Source organism: Ciconia boyciana, chromosome 5 (genome assembly GCF_034638445.1).
Source record: "Ciconia boyciana chromosome 5, ASM3463844v1, whole genome shotgun sequence".
Taxonomy (NCBI): domain Eukaryota; kingdom Metazoa; phylum Chordata; class Aves; order Ciconiiformes; family Ciconiidae; genus Ciconia; species Ciconia boyciana.
In genome coordinates this window covers 77,074,823-77,087,841 of record NC_132938.1, presented here as the reverse complement: position 1 = coordinate 77,087,841, position 13,019 = coordinate 77,074,823, and the positions used below count along the sequence as shown (strand labels likewise).

Here is a 13,019-nt window from a genome sequence, read left to right as displayed (position 1 = left end):
TCGACGAGCCTGGAAGGCCTTTGGAGTGACGGCCAAGGAATGGCAGTGGAGCCCAAGGGCTTACTTTCCCGAGTGCTCATCCCACCGATGTGCATTTTGACGTCCTTTTCCCAAGCTGACAGTACTCATGGAGCTGTTGTTTCCTCCAGGAGGAGGAGAGGGGCCTTTCCAGCCAGTTCTCAGCAGCCTGACCCTGCGGTGGAGCAATGCTCCTCTGCCTTTGGCGACTCGGGGGACACAGCTCCATCACACTGCGCCAATGGACCCTGGTTGAATACATGTGTTCCTATTTTGGAAGAGCCGAACGACTCTGGTTTACTTGCTGTCGTAGCCATTGTAAAGCTCCCCATCATGGACGCTTGGGGGCTGTTGTCTGTGTCCCACAAATGAAAAACCCCATGTTTCTAAATGTCCCCTAGTCTGACTAGGCTGAAACCTTGTCTCTCCTTGACAAATTTCCTGAGACCAAGAATGAAGCTGGATGAATCCAAGTTGAAGCCTCTCTTAGCCTTCCCAGGACTAGAGTTTGCCCCCAAAATGTTCCAGAGAACGTACAGTATTTTTGTAAGTCCCATGTGACCTGTGTTTGAGCAGCCGCTTTCGCAGCCATGCAGGAGGGAGGAAAGGCAGGGGAGTACAGATCTGCAGCGTATAGCCAGGCGGTGTGGATTCGCTGGCACTAGGCAAACTCATCGAGCCTCTTCGAGGTCCTCTGAGCACCCAGAACTTGCCCTGCTGGCAGAGGAGACCCCACCACCATAGCCTTGATGGTCAGCTGGGTCTGCTGAGGGCAGCCACAATGAGAAGGTCCATCTGTGGCCACATAAAAAAGCCTTTCTGGCCGCAAGTGGCCCATGGCCATGGGGAGGGAACCCCCCCTACGCTGCAGGAGCAGATGCGAAGCTGCTGCAGGAGACTGTGGTCTGCAAACGAGGAATAAGGTGAGGAGGGCATTTCCCTGAAATTTGTAGGAGGATGCAAAAATATTTGGAGTTTCTAGCCCCGCAGTTCCCTGCTATCAGCCTGTTGATGCTGTGGGGGAAAAGCTTTTAGGCATTTCTAGAAAATGGCCCTGTTCTTCTAAATGTCAAACTAGAAATTAACACTTTGGCTTTGTGTGTTTTATTTGCTAAAATCTATTTAGACTCATACAGGGTTTCTTCTCAGAAAGGTGCCACTATAAAACCCTCATAACATTGCAAAACATCAGTCGGCATTCAGTCCTATATCTTTAATTCCCTTCCACTCACAGAAAAAACCTGTGGTTTCTTAAGTGACTATAGCAATGCTTTTTCTACCATGGCTCTGGGTAAAGAGCTTTTCTTCTGCTGTTTGGACAGCCTTCAGTGATGGAGCGGATTTATCCTATTGTCCTGATGATTGAATGTGTCTTAAATGTCACACCTGTAAATTTAATTAGGTGATTTATTTAATTTAGAGGTGTGACATTCCCATCCTTGAACTGCTAATGCTTACTTTTTCTGTCTTCATCCTTTTTTTTTTTCTGGCATGGACAGAAATGTTCTTACCAATTCAATCCATTTCCTATTACATGGCAGTAGACCTCATTTAATTAAATGCAAAGTTATAAACTAAATGGTTCCCAAATGTATAATGTTTTGAGTATTTAACAAAAAAACCCCAAAACCCAAACCAAAAAGAAAAACCTCACTAGCAAGTGTTTGCCAAGTGTTTGTATTGGTTTGGCAGGTATTTGGAATAGGTTTTGTAACTAGAGGTACTGCTAGATACAGAAAAAATAATGTCTGTATGAGAAAATCACCCCTTTTATCTGGGGAAATGACATAGGACCACGCGTGTGTGCGTGTCCCAGCGTCCATGGGTAGGCAGTGAACGGATGGGTGGAGGAGTTTCTCTGGTCCCTGCAGTGGCTAAGCAGTGCTGCTGAATCAGCGCTCGAGGCACCGACGGAGCCACGCCGCTCTCCCTGCCCTCCTCGCCCTGCACAGTGCCCCGACGGCAGCGCGAGACGCAATTGCACCGTGTAACATGTGCTGTAGTAAACTGGTCTTTCCGGTACACGTAGCGGTCGCTGAGGTGTATACCCCCGTGGTGCTCTCCAGGGCCGTGCATTTTCATGTTGAGATTACCAGTTGGGCCCTGCACGCACGGAAGGTCTCCTGCGCTAACTGAATGCAGTACTGCCTGGGCTAGAACTTGTGCTGCAAACCTCTCTGCGATGTTGTTCCAGTGCAGACTGGAAAACTGATGCTCTCCAGTTGTGAGAGGAGTCACGGTTCATGTCAGCCCCTCCAGGGAAGGCGTGCTGGTGCTCGCCTACCCCCGCAGCCTGGGCTGCGCCGTCGGGACTGGCTCGGTGGGAGAGGAGACACGCAACGCCTCTGCCGTGTCCCTCTCCCTGCGCCTGCTCTGAGCAGGTAGGCTGGCATGGCAAGCTGGCCTTTGTTCTATGCGTGTATACGTACGCGCGTGCACACGGGTGCCATATGCATTTAGAGCAGCTTATGGTCCTTAGTGCCAGCCCAACTATGCGCTGGTCCCACTGGGTTGCCATTTCTGGGTATGTTAGTTGGTCCTATTGAAATGGAGTTCAAAATAACTTATTCGAACAATCAATCTCTTTTTTAAACTGTATGAACATTGGCTGAGCTACACATGTTGCTCATTTGCCAGTACTGACAAAATAACCTGCGTTTCATTATGGTTTTGGTGGTGAAGGGGGGAAAAAACATGAGTGCTTGTGGCATTTCTTATCATTTTTATTCCTTGTACCACTTTGATGTTTATCTCTCATTTATTGTGAAGTTGGATTATTTTGGGTTTCCATGTATATGATTATGTATGTTTTGATGTGTGTTTTAAAATCAGCATGCTGTTGCTTTCTTAAATTAGCCAAGGTTTGAGTAGTGCATTCCTTAACCCAGTCTTAATTCCCTCTGTTGCATGTGAGACCGTGCCTCTTTTTAGAGAGCAGTAAATGATGTAGCACTTAAAAACTTACTTAAAAATACTGATTTCAGGAAGAGCGGGAATGGCTGCATGGCTTGCTTTGGCTTTAGGAAAACTTTTTTTTTCTGTTCTGGCCTTTCAAACAATGGAGTCAGCCCCCAAAGCCCCGCTCATTGTTATTGCACCCCATCCTCAGCAAGCCTGTGCAGGTATTTTGGGACTGGGAGCGGAGGTACCGATGTCCTGCCCTGGCTAGTGGCCTTCTGCTGGGTCGGCAGAATCGGTCGCCTTTGCCGGAGGGATGCTGTCGGTCATGGCTGTGTGCACGTAGCGTGCCCAGGCAATAAATAATCGGTAATTGAAACGTAGCCTGAATTGTTTGCTTTACTTGCCCTTTCTCAAGATCTGAATATCCGACCCTTCGTTTCCCTGTGCCCCGGGGTGCGTAACGCAACATCGTGACAAATCTTTGCCTGGAGTGACCTGACAGGGTATCTGTGCACGTGAATGGCATGGTTGAAGGGGAGGGAGTCAGCCTGGGGAGCCCAGAGAGCATCTTGGCTTCTGACTTCGGACCAGGGAGCTGCTGAGCGGCGGGGGCGAGCGCCCGGGTTCAGTGCTTATTTCATTAATGGCCGTGTCAGGATGCCGCTTGTGTCCCTTTCTGTGATGTATGGTATGCATGCAAAGAGTAACTGCTGCCATTAAGTGTCTGAAGTTAATTTCTGTATGCTGCTCTGGTGTTTATTCCTCTGTTTCTGTGAGCATGTAGAGGGACACCATTTATCAGCCACACGTGTTTACTCACGGGCTCATTCATAATGCCGTTTCCCATGTTGCTGGTTTTAATGAATATTCTGCCCAGGTACTGATGGGCCCCAGCACGAATGGATAAATCCTACTGCATGTCTGCTAAAAGTGGTATTTGCAGCTCTCTCCCAAGAACGAGCCATTTCTTTTCAGTAGCGGTATCATCTGGACTTTGCCGAAAAGTTAAGATGTAAGCACAGTAGGTAACACGTTTCCAGACAATGCCTTATTGTCTGCACAGGCGAGCACAAGCTGGACGCGGAGAGCTTGCATACCTACTTAGAATCAAGATTAAATTACCAACCTTTTTGGCATTTTCATGTAAAATGTTCTTTATTATGGTCTTCTCATAGCTAAAGCATGAGTCACTTGCAAGCCATAATAGATTTTGGCTATGCTGCATGATGAAGTGTTCTGGATGCAGTGAAACATTTAATCAAGACTCCAGGCAGTGCAACTCCCAGTGGTCACCTTAACAAAAAAAAAAAAACAACACAACCAAAAAAAAAGGGGGAGAGAAAGAAGAAACAAATTATGGCAGCTTTTCTTTGCAGCACTAAGATGAGTATTTGTTAGAGAGAACACAAGAAAGTGACATATTTTTAATTTGAAATAATGATGAAAGCAGATTTACACCAGTTTTAAACTAGATATAAGGAAGAAATTACTTACATGAGGGTGGTGAAACACTGGCACAGGTTGCCCAGAGAGGTGGCAGATGCCCCATCCCTGGAAGCGTTCCAGGTCAGGTTGGACGGGGCTCTGAGCAACCTGATCTAGTGGAAGATGTCCCTGCTCTTGCAGGGGGTGGGAGTACTTGACCTGTAAAGGTCCCTTCCAACCCAAACCGTTCTAGGATTCTATGATTTTTCTGATAGTGTCAGTTAAATCACTGAGTTTTTGAAAGCGCTCTGATCTCCCAGCATTTTTTAGAAAGTATCAATGCCTTATAAAAGTGAGTTGGTTGCAAAATGTCAAAACGCCTTACTAAACTGTACTTTACAATATGTTTTTAACTCCAGGGAAGTTACGCAGTCTTCATATACTGGAATTAGAGCCCGCGGATTAAAATTACCTGGGAAATTCCAGCATTACATATAAATCTTATTAATCATGTTTCCATGCATGTTTGTTTAATGGAGAAAATGAAACATTTTGACAAAATGCATTGAGCCCGAAGTTTCCGAACAATTTCAAGGCTGGTAGTCAGTAGTAATTCCTGATTTTGTGAGGGAAAAGGAAATATTGCTATAATCCCTGTTCTAGATGGGCTCAAACTGTTGTCTTTTTCTGGGTCGATATTTGATGTGCATTGGGTGATTGGAGAGGGCAGTTGTGTAGCCCAGGACAGCTTTCACATCCGCTCTTTCATTAAGGTACTCTTGAGCTCAGACATCGAAATTAAGCCTTGTGCCGTGTTGGAGGGATCCTAAGTGTCTAAGGTCTAAGCGTATGGCTGACACATCCGTTTATTGCCTAAGCGCTTGTCACCGTCACCTAAAATTAGGGACTTTGCCTGAAATATTCTAGAAGGAGTTTGGATTATATTCCCTATACTGATTTTTTTTTTCCAAAGGTGTTACACAAAAACTCAAAGATCAAGTGACTGCTGCTGCCCCTGGACGTTCAAACTTGTCTTTTTTTTCCAAACAGTGCCTTTTTAGAGGGTGTTTTTTTCACATTTGCTCCCCAGCTGCAATCTTCCCACTCTTAATAGTGGGATTCTTAACAACTTGGTATTTCTGTTTAACAGGTTTGCTGGCCTGCAGCACAATAGACTAATGCGATTTTTATTGTACTAGCATGCACTGGGATTGTTTGCCTCCTGGAAAATGGGATATTCAGGTGCCTCATTCAGCCTCTGTCTAAGCAAAAGCTATTGCCTTGTCCCAAGACATTTTCTTTATAAATGGGCTTTCCATCTTGTTGTGGAAATTGTAAATATGCATGGTCTGTAGTTCAGGTTTTCCACCTTCCTGAGCTCTGCTTTTATTGGTTATTCAAGTGATTTTAAAACATAAGTGTTTATTTTTCGCCCCCATGCTTACTGTTTCCCAGTATTTTAGTTAGAGCAAGGTGGGAAACTGGTTCAGGATAGCCTATGGGTTTTTATCATTATTAGAAACACTATTTTAAAGATTTTCTCAGAATATCAAGAGTTTGTTGTTTGTTTTTTTTTAAAGGATTTTTCTTCTTTTCTTTCTGGAAATGCCTTTTTGCTTGCTTGTACTTTTATACTTAATCTTTTTCTTCCCTTGCCTTCACAGTTTGGAGGAAGCACACATGCACTGGTCCTGCAAACGCTTAGTTTAGCCATAACTTCACTGATGTGAGTAGCCAATATGATTACTCCATCAATAAAAAAGGAATCTACGCGTACATGTGTGTTTTTCAGGATTAGCGAAGCATTGTTTGCTGGATGAACAAAAAGGCCAAAGTGATGGAGGCAGGAGAAAAATGACTAGTGTTGGCCAGGTTCTTCAGTTAGTTACATGGATGTGATAAATTAATAGTTGAATTTTTCTCTTTTATCATCATGAATTATATTATTTAGAATATTTACCAAGGGATGGGGAATAGAATCCTTTCACTTTCATTCTGTTAAAATTGATAACGCGCTACCACGGTCTCCAGCAAAGAAGAATAAGCTCCTTAATTTTTTTAATATGAAGGACCATATAATGGTTTAAGAATAAACAAAGGTCTTCAGGGCGCTGTGTGCCAATGCTGCCTGTAGATTAGATGGTATCTCTTGAGAGAGGCAGTGAACATCACGGCAGCAAGGAAAGGGAAGAAGAATGACTCAACAACGAATAAACTGAAAGAAAAGCTGTTCCCTTTCCACTCTGATCTTTAATCAAATAGCTGTAGCGTTTGAAGAAGTATCGAACGCGTGAGACGTCTGGGAGTTCCTTTCTTCTTAGGTCGTGTTCTACCTATAGATCTCTGATCAAGCGTGTAACATGGATCGGGTGGCTGCAAGCAAGAATTACTGCATGCGTTTTGGGACTCCCGGTGAAACTTGCTGCTGCCACATGAGCTCATTCAAGTTTCCTGTGGCATCTTTTTTTCCTCTCGTTTTCATTCAATAGATGGAAGAATGTTAGAAAAGTATTCTGTCTATAACCCTCCTCACCTTGAAATAAAAGAAAAATAAATGTTAATAAGTGTAATAAAACAGACGGATAGGTTCTGGCCAAATGAGCCCATTGGTTTACAGAAGGTGTTACGACTGGATAGAATTTGGCACGTTGCCTTCCAGTGCAATGTTTTATTTTACATACCTTTTTAGCTCATAAACCCAGTAAATTTGGTCACTAAAATAATTTCTTGTTCCAGAATAAAACTCTCATGTTAAGCTTTTTATGTTAAACATGGAATTTGTCTAGCCTGTTCAGTAATAATTGTCTGGGTTACTAGTAGTTTTGAAGTGGATTGGTTCTTTTGCTCTAAGAAATGAAACTTCGTCTTTTAGCAACTGTTTCTTAATTCAACAAATTATTTTGAATAAGTACAAGAATAGGCTATTCAAATGCAAACTCATATTCATTTTGGTTAACCAAAAAAATAATCTTTTTTCTTGGTTTCCATCATAATTGAGTTTCTCCTTGCCCCCCCCGAATAAATTGCTTTCAGAACCGTGTACAAAGTATGAAACTATTGAAGACTTTACACTGCAGCATCACTCTTTGTAGAGTCTCTTTCACATAGCCTCCTCATAAATGCCATCAGTTAATTCAAAGAGGGTATTTTCCACTTTCTTCAAAGTAAAGACAACATTTTGAAACAACAGTGAGTTTCCCAGTGACTTCTTGTGTCCAGGTTCGTGCCCTAAATGCTTAAATAGATACTGTATGCTTTATGAAGTGAGGTCCTGGTATGATTCCTTATATCTGTTAAGACCCGAGGTTTGTCTGAATGGAGAAAATAACTCTTATTTTTCTTACATCTACATTTAAAGTAAGTTGAGGCAAAACTGTGTGAGGTGAGTGCTGCCCCACCTCAATATGTTCTGCATTTGTTTACGGAGAAAAAACACAAGAGACTAATTTGAGCAGCAAATAAGAATCTTAACAAGATCAAGGTAATTAATACTTCCTCTGCTTTGAACATGTCCGTGCCAGCAGGCTGCAGCAATCAAATTGTCGCAGATGAGGATGGGTTGACCATCTGTAATAGCGGCAGGGGCATGGCATTATTGTGAGAACGTTACTAAACCTGCAGAATGAGAAATTTGATTCGGACAGGGGGAAATTTGTGATATTGTCTGACTTCCTACTTTTGCTAATCTCTGTGGTTTTTTGCATGTCTGTATTTTTGCATCTTAGTTTAATATAGGTTGAATTGAACGTAAAAGAAACACAGAAGCAAACAAACAAACTCAAACAAAAAACCCCACCCAAAGTTAGTTTGCATAGAAATTGATATGTAAAATTATTGTGTTTCTTTTACAAGGCATAGTAAATAAGCAACACGTATTTTTCTGCAGAATAAACTGTGAGGGAAAGCTTTACTTTTCAGTCTTTTTTTCTAGATGCATTAAACATGTGAGGGAAAAGCGTTATACTAGAATTTGTACAAAAATAGAGTAATTTTGTGGAGATTTACACACACACACGGATACAACAAAGCTTTCTGACTTTGAACAAATTGAACAAATAAAGCAAGGCAATATTTTGAATCTATTCATCAGTTTTCCATCACAGTCTTAACAGATTTAGAAGTGTCTGTGACTATTTATGTTCCCATGGCTTCTGCAGAAATTCAAGGCTGTTCAGAGGAGCAAAGCCCACATCAGTGCCTGGACCACCAGAGAGAGCAATTTAGAGAATTAAAAGTTGCAAACGTGTGGGCAAACGTGCTTCACTACCTTTGCTGCTGCTATATTTTATTATATTTGAGTCCTCTGAGTGACAGTGAGAAGTTTTGGGCCCTACGTTAAAGGTACCGTTGATATAAATGGGAATCAGGGATTTGTCAGAAGGAAAGTTGTGAAAGTTTTTGGTTGGAGACCGGCCATAGTGCAGTACTTTGAGCGGTCCAAGGAGCACTCTGAGGCGAACTGGTTTGTGCCTCTGGCTTGCATCCTAGAGTCACATTGGCTAACAGGTTTGAGGTCAGGCAAGAATATTGCCCATGTTGGATAGATTTGGAGAAGGGGGTAGTGGTTATCACTTTCCACGTAGCCTGAGCATGTTACTTCCTACAGTCGTACAGGCGTTGTCACCTAATGGTTCCTTCCTGTTCCAGGGACCAAGGTTTGGACAAATCCCTTCAGCTCCCTTTTCTTCTTCCTGTGGCATATTTCAGGTTTTGAGGCCTTTGTTTTCCTAAATGTTTATTCTTGTACTTGCTGTTGTCGCTGGTGGGTGTTTTGCCATCGGTGCAAGCTGAAAGCACAGCACATGTTCTGTAGACCCTTCTGAACACGATGCCTGTGGTACAGACGGCTGGTAATACTGCCACGACCACCTTGTCTTGCCTTCATTAAGTCTGAGGCAGAATTGCACATAATTATTAATTGGTAGCATACGCTATTAATCAAACTGTGTATTTCAAGAATCCGAGTGACACACATTGATGTCTTTATGCAAATGCAATGTGGGATTAGAAAGATAGAGGCAGTTGGTTGGGGAGAGATTTAGTTTAGATGTTTGATTAAAGCTTTGTGGATTTTTTTCTTTTTCCTCCCCAGTAAAGATGTGATAAGACATGCTGAAATCTTCCAGTGCCCTGTGGCAATGAAGGACTTTGTGGTTGTGGTTGTCCTGTGAGCTTCTGCTTGGGGTCGGAACTTCTGAAATAATTTCAAAGTGAAATTAATTTCTGAACTCCTGAATAGAAGACTGGACATTCAAATTACACCCGAACTCGTTCAGGATGTATACTTTCTTAAATGAGGCCTTTGGCATAAAACTTAACGGTCTCTTTCATTTTGGGGAAAATGTGAAGATTTCTCTCAAGTCTTTCTCAGAGACGTATTACTTGAGTGAAATTTCTGCAAATGGGCACATCACAGGGTCTTATTCCTTAGGTTTGCAGTACTGTGCTCAAGCTGAAGTAATAAGTTATGACAGAAGTAAAAAGATAGCTTTACAGAGGGATGCTAATTAGCCATCATTAGGCATCAGCTCACTTAGCCAACAGTGAATTATGAAGCAATATGCATCATCTAAGCCCTGTGGATAAATAGTAAATCATGGTGTAAATGCTCTTTGAAAATATTATGGTCTGTTTCTAAAAATTTCTCTTCCTTATTTGAGAATTTCTTATTTTTCCACCATCTAAAGCATGTCTTCAGTATAAAATACAGTGTCTTTGTTTATTTGTGAGCAGATTTTTCAGGATAAAATTACTTCCTCTATTTTCTTCTCCTTTTTTTCTGTTCTCTGGAATCTGGCTTTAATTTATTTTGTCCCACAACCCTTAGCCATCTGTATTCTTGGATTCTGACTATTTCACATTATGCAAGCTGTAGGCAATGCACAGCTCCTAACCCAACAGCCCCGAACTTGTCATATATTTTTCATATGATTTTTACAAAGGGCAATCTCTCATCATGAAAATGGGTTCTGGTGGTGAAATGTCACCTGCAGCTGAAACATTAGCTGTGCGTGACATATATGGTATGAATAAATAAATTGCAGAGCTGTGCAGCTGCTTTACCTTGAAACCATATCTGAGGAAATGCTATACTTTGAGCAGAAAAGCGTACGGAGTTTGCTGTGCCAGTTCATGGGGCAGGACCCGCTTGGCAAGGATAGCTGGCAAAATCCGTCGACTGTCATTTCCACTGCTTCTCTCCCATTTCTGTGATTAATTGTCGCCCAGATGCAGCGGTCACCGTGAAAACCAACATAGGCTGTTTTATTCTCTGAAAGTTTGTGTCTGGTTAGTTAGTTGTCGAATCGTTGCGTGTGATGCCCCGGTCAGCGCTTCTTGTGCTTCTGTTGTCAGGGATTTAAATTTGGCAATAAAACCTCCTGGGTTAATCTGTCTCAGGCCATGAAGTGTTTTATGTACTGTTTGTGAATGGTCAAAGGAATTAAATATGGTATAGATAAATAATGGCCTTCTGTGAAAGGCCATGTAAGCCCTATAGGAACAGTGTTTTGTCTGCACTTCCAGCAAATATATCTATACTATTAATGTAATATTTCCTCTGTTTTTAAAGACACTTCAGTTCTCTTTAATGCTGTGGAAAAGTTCTGGCAGGCTGACAGTAACAGTAGCCTACTGTGGGCATAAATAGCGAACACAAGCTGGAAAAAAAAAAAATTAAAAGAAGAAAGCTCACTTACTTGAGGTGACTGAGGATGGCTTAGATCCCCAGGTGGAAGGTGTCTCTCTGTATGGCATATATACTGAGCAGAGACCAATGTAGCCATAATGTTCACAATGGTCTAGATCTCTCCACCCTCTGAAGAAATCCTGTTGGAGGAAAAATGCTTCTCAGGGAAACAGCTGAGCTCCTTGTAGCCTTCTCTGCATTAGAAATGTCCTCTGAGGCAGAAGAGATGACTGTGTGAGAATCAAATATACTCTCAGAGTATTTACATGTCTACAGCAATTTATATTTTCAGGGTCTTTGATGAAGAACAGTAGCACCACACACCAAATCTGTTCCATCACAAAGTCTGGTGGAAATGTTAGGCTTTCTGAAACAGTTGCCTTTGGGAGGACAGAAAGACGGAGCATCCTTCAGGATGTGGTCTCGGGAAGCCCACAGAGGACCGATAACCCAGGGTGCAGCCCCTGAGAGCTCGAGGAAAGATGCAGCAAGTGAGCCTGGGTGACTCAGGTGTTCTGCGGGGACAGCCAAGCCTCTGTCACTAAAGTGCTTATCTTCGGGATCGTCCTGGTGATCAGGTCAGAAGGGCTTGGCAATTGGTGGTCAGTATGAAAACAGAATGAAAAAAGAAAATATTATGGCGAGTGACTAGAAATAGTAGGAATCGTGGACTTCAGATCACTAGAGATGTCTGCATTGATTATATCCAGAGTGGCCTAACCCGTATATTTTCAACTAAGCACAGGGAGATCCCTTGTGGATAATGGCATGGCAGGTACTGTAGTATCAATAATAGTTTGTCTGTCAGCCTAGTATCTTCTTTAAGTCATCCATACCTTTGCCTCCCTTCCTGTGCCACAGCCCTGTCTACTTTTCTGTATTCCTTGATGAGCAATAAAGACAGACTTCCTTCAGCTACTCAGTTTTCTCATTAGCAGAAACTTCAGAGTTTCGTGGCCATTTAATATTTTGGGTCCAAAACAAGCCTTTTTTTTTTTTTTCCATGATAAATGTAAAACAGCTGTGTCCTCTCTTTCTTTTTTGGAATATTACATGCCATACCCGGCAACGAGGGAAAACGGAGCTCTGCAGCTTTTTGAATTAGCGTCAGCAGGGCAGCAATCTTACTTATGAAAAACTAGGAAAAAATAACACACAACAACCTTTCAGAAACTATAATTACTCCTTGGAAAAGCATACAAATATCGCATGTGAAAAGAACATTTGTTTAGGTGTGCATAGGCAAGGAGAGTAGATGCTAGTGGGTGCTTTGAAAGTAACGTTTATGTTTGCAATTAGAGGAGAGCTTTGAGAGACAGAAAAACATATTATTTTTTTTAAAAAATATAAAGTGCAAGGCTGTTTTTTCCTCCCTCAGAACGGAGAGTTGCCAATATATAAACATTTCAGAGAGAATTTTACACCACCTCATCTTTATGTCAGGCAGCATTTAATGGTTGAATGATCTCCTGCCCCGGGACTTGGCAGCTATCCTCCAGGGGCCGACTTTGAGGATTACAATGACAGTCTATCAGTGGATCTTTTCCAATATAAACTAGACTAGGACCATTTAAAATCAGTTGCTATCAACAAGTCAAATTAACTTTATTTATGTTAGAGGCTTTCCTATGAGTATTTTATAGCAACGTGGAATTTTAATATCTGGAGGGGCTTTTCCTGTTGTTGGTGTGATTTGGGAATGTTCTAATTCATGTGATTAAGAACAATTTACCTGATTGCCTTCAAAATTATGTGATTTGTAACATTCAGGTCCAATCAGCGTCTAACTCACAGGGCTCACACAACTTTTTCCGATTCCTGCTTTTTTACAGGTGGAAATAACGCTTCAGGATATCAATGACAACCCACCAGTATTCCCCACAGATATGCTTGATCTGACCGTAGAAGAGAATATAGGAGATGGATCCAAAATATTGCAGCTGACAGCCATGGATGCTGATGAGGTAGGAGCATGGTTTCATATTTG

The 13,019-nt window shown here is 42.2% G+C and overlaps 1 protein-coding gene across 1 annotated transcript in view; it reads left to right on the top strand.

The window, feature by feature from the left end:
• FAT4 (FAT atypical cadherin 4) overlaps positions 1–13,019 on the top strand; it is a 149,989-nt gene that overhangs the window by 65,149 nt on the left and 71,821 nt on the right. Inside the window, exon 2 of the mRNA XM_072861873.1 lies at positions 12,865–12,996. Within this exon, the coding sequence (XP_072717974.1) occupies positions 12,865–12,996 (132 nt within the window). The remainder of the gene's footprint in view (positions 1–12,864; positions 12,997–13,019) is intronic.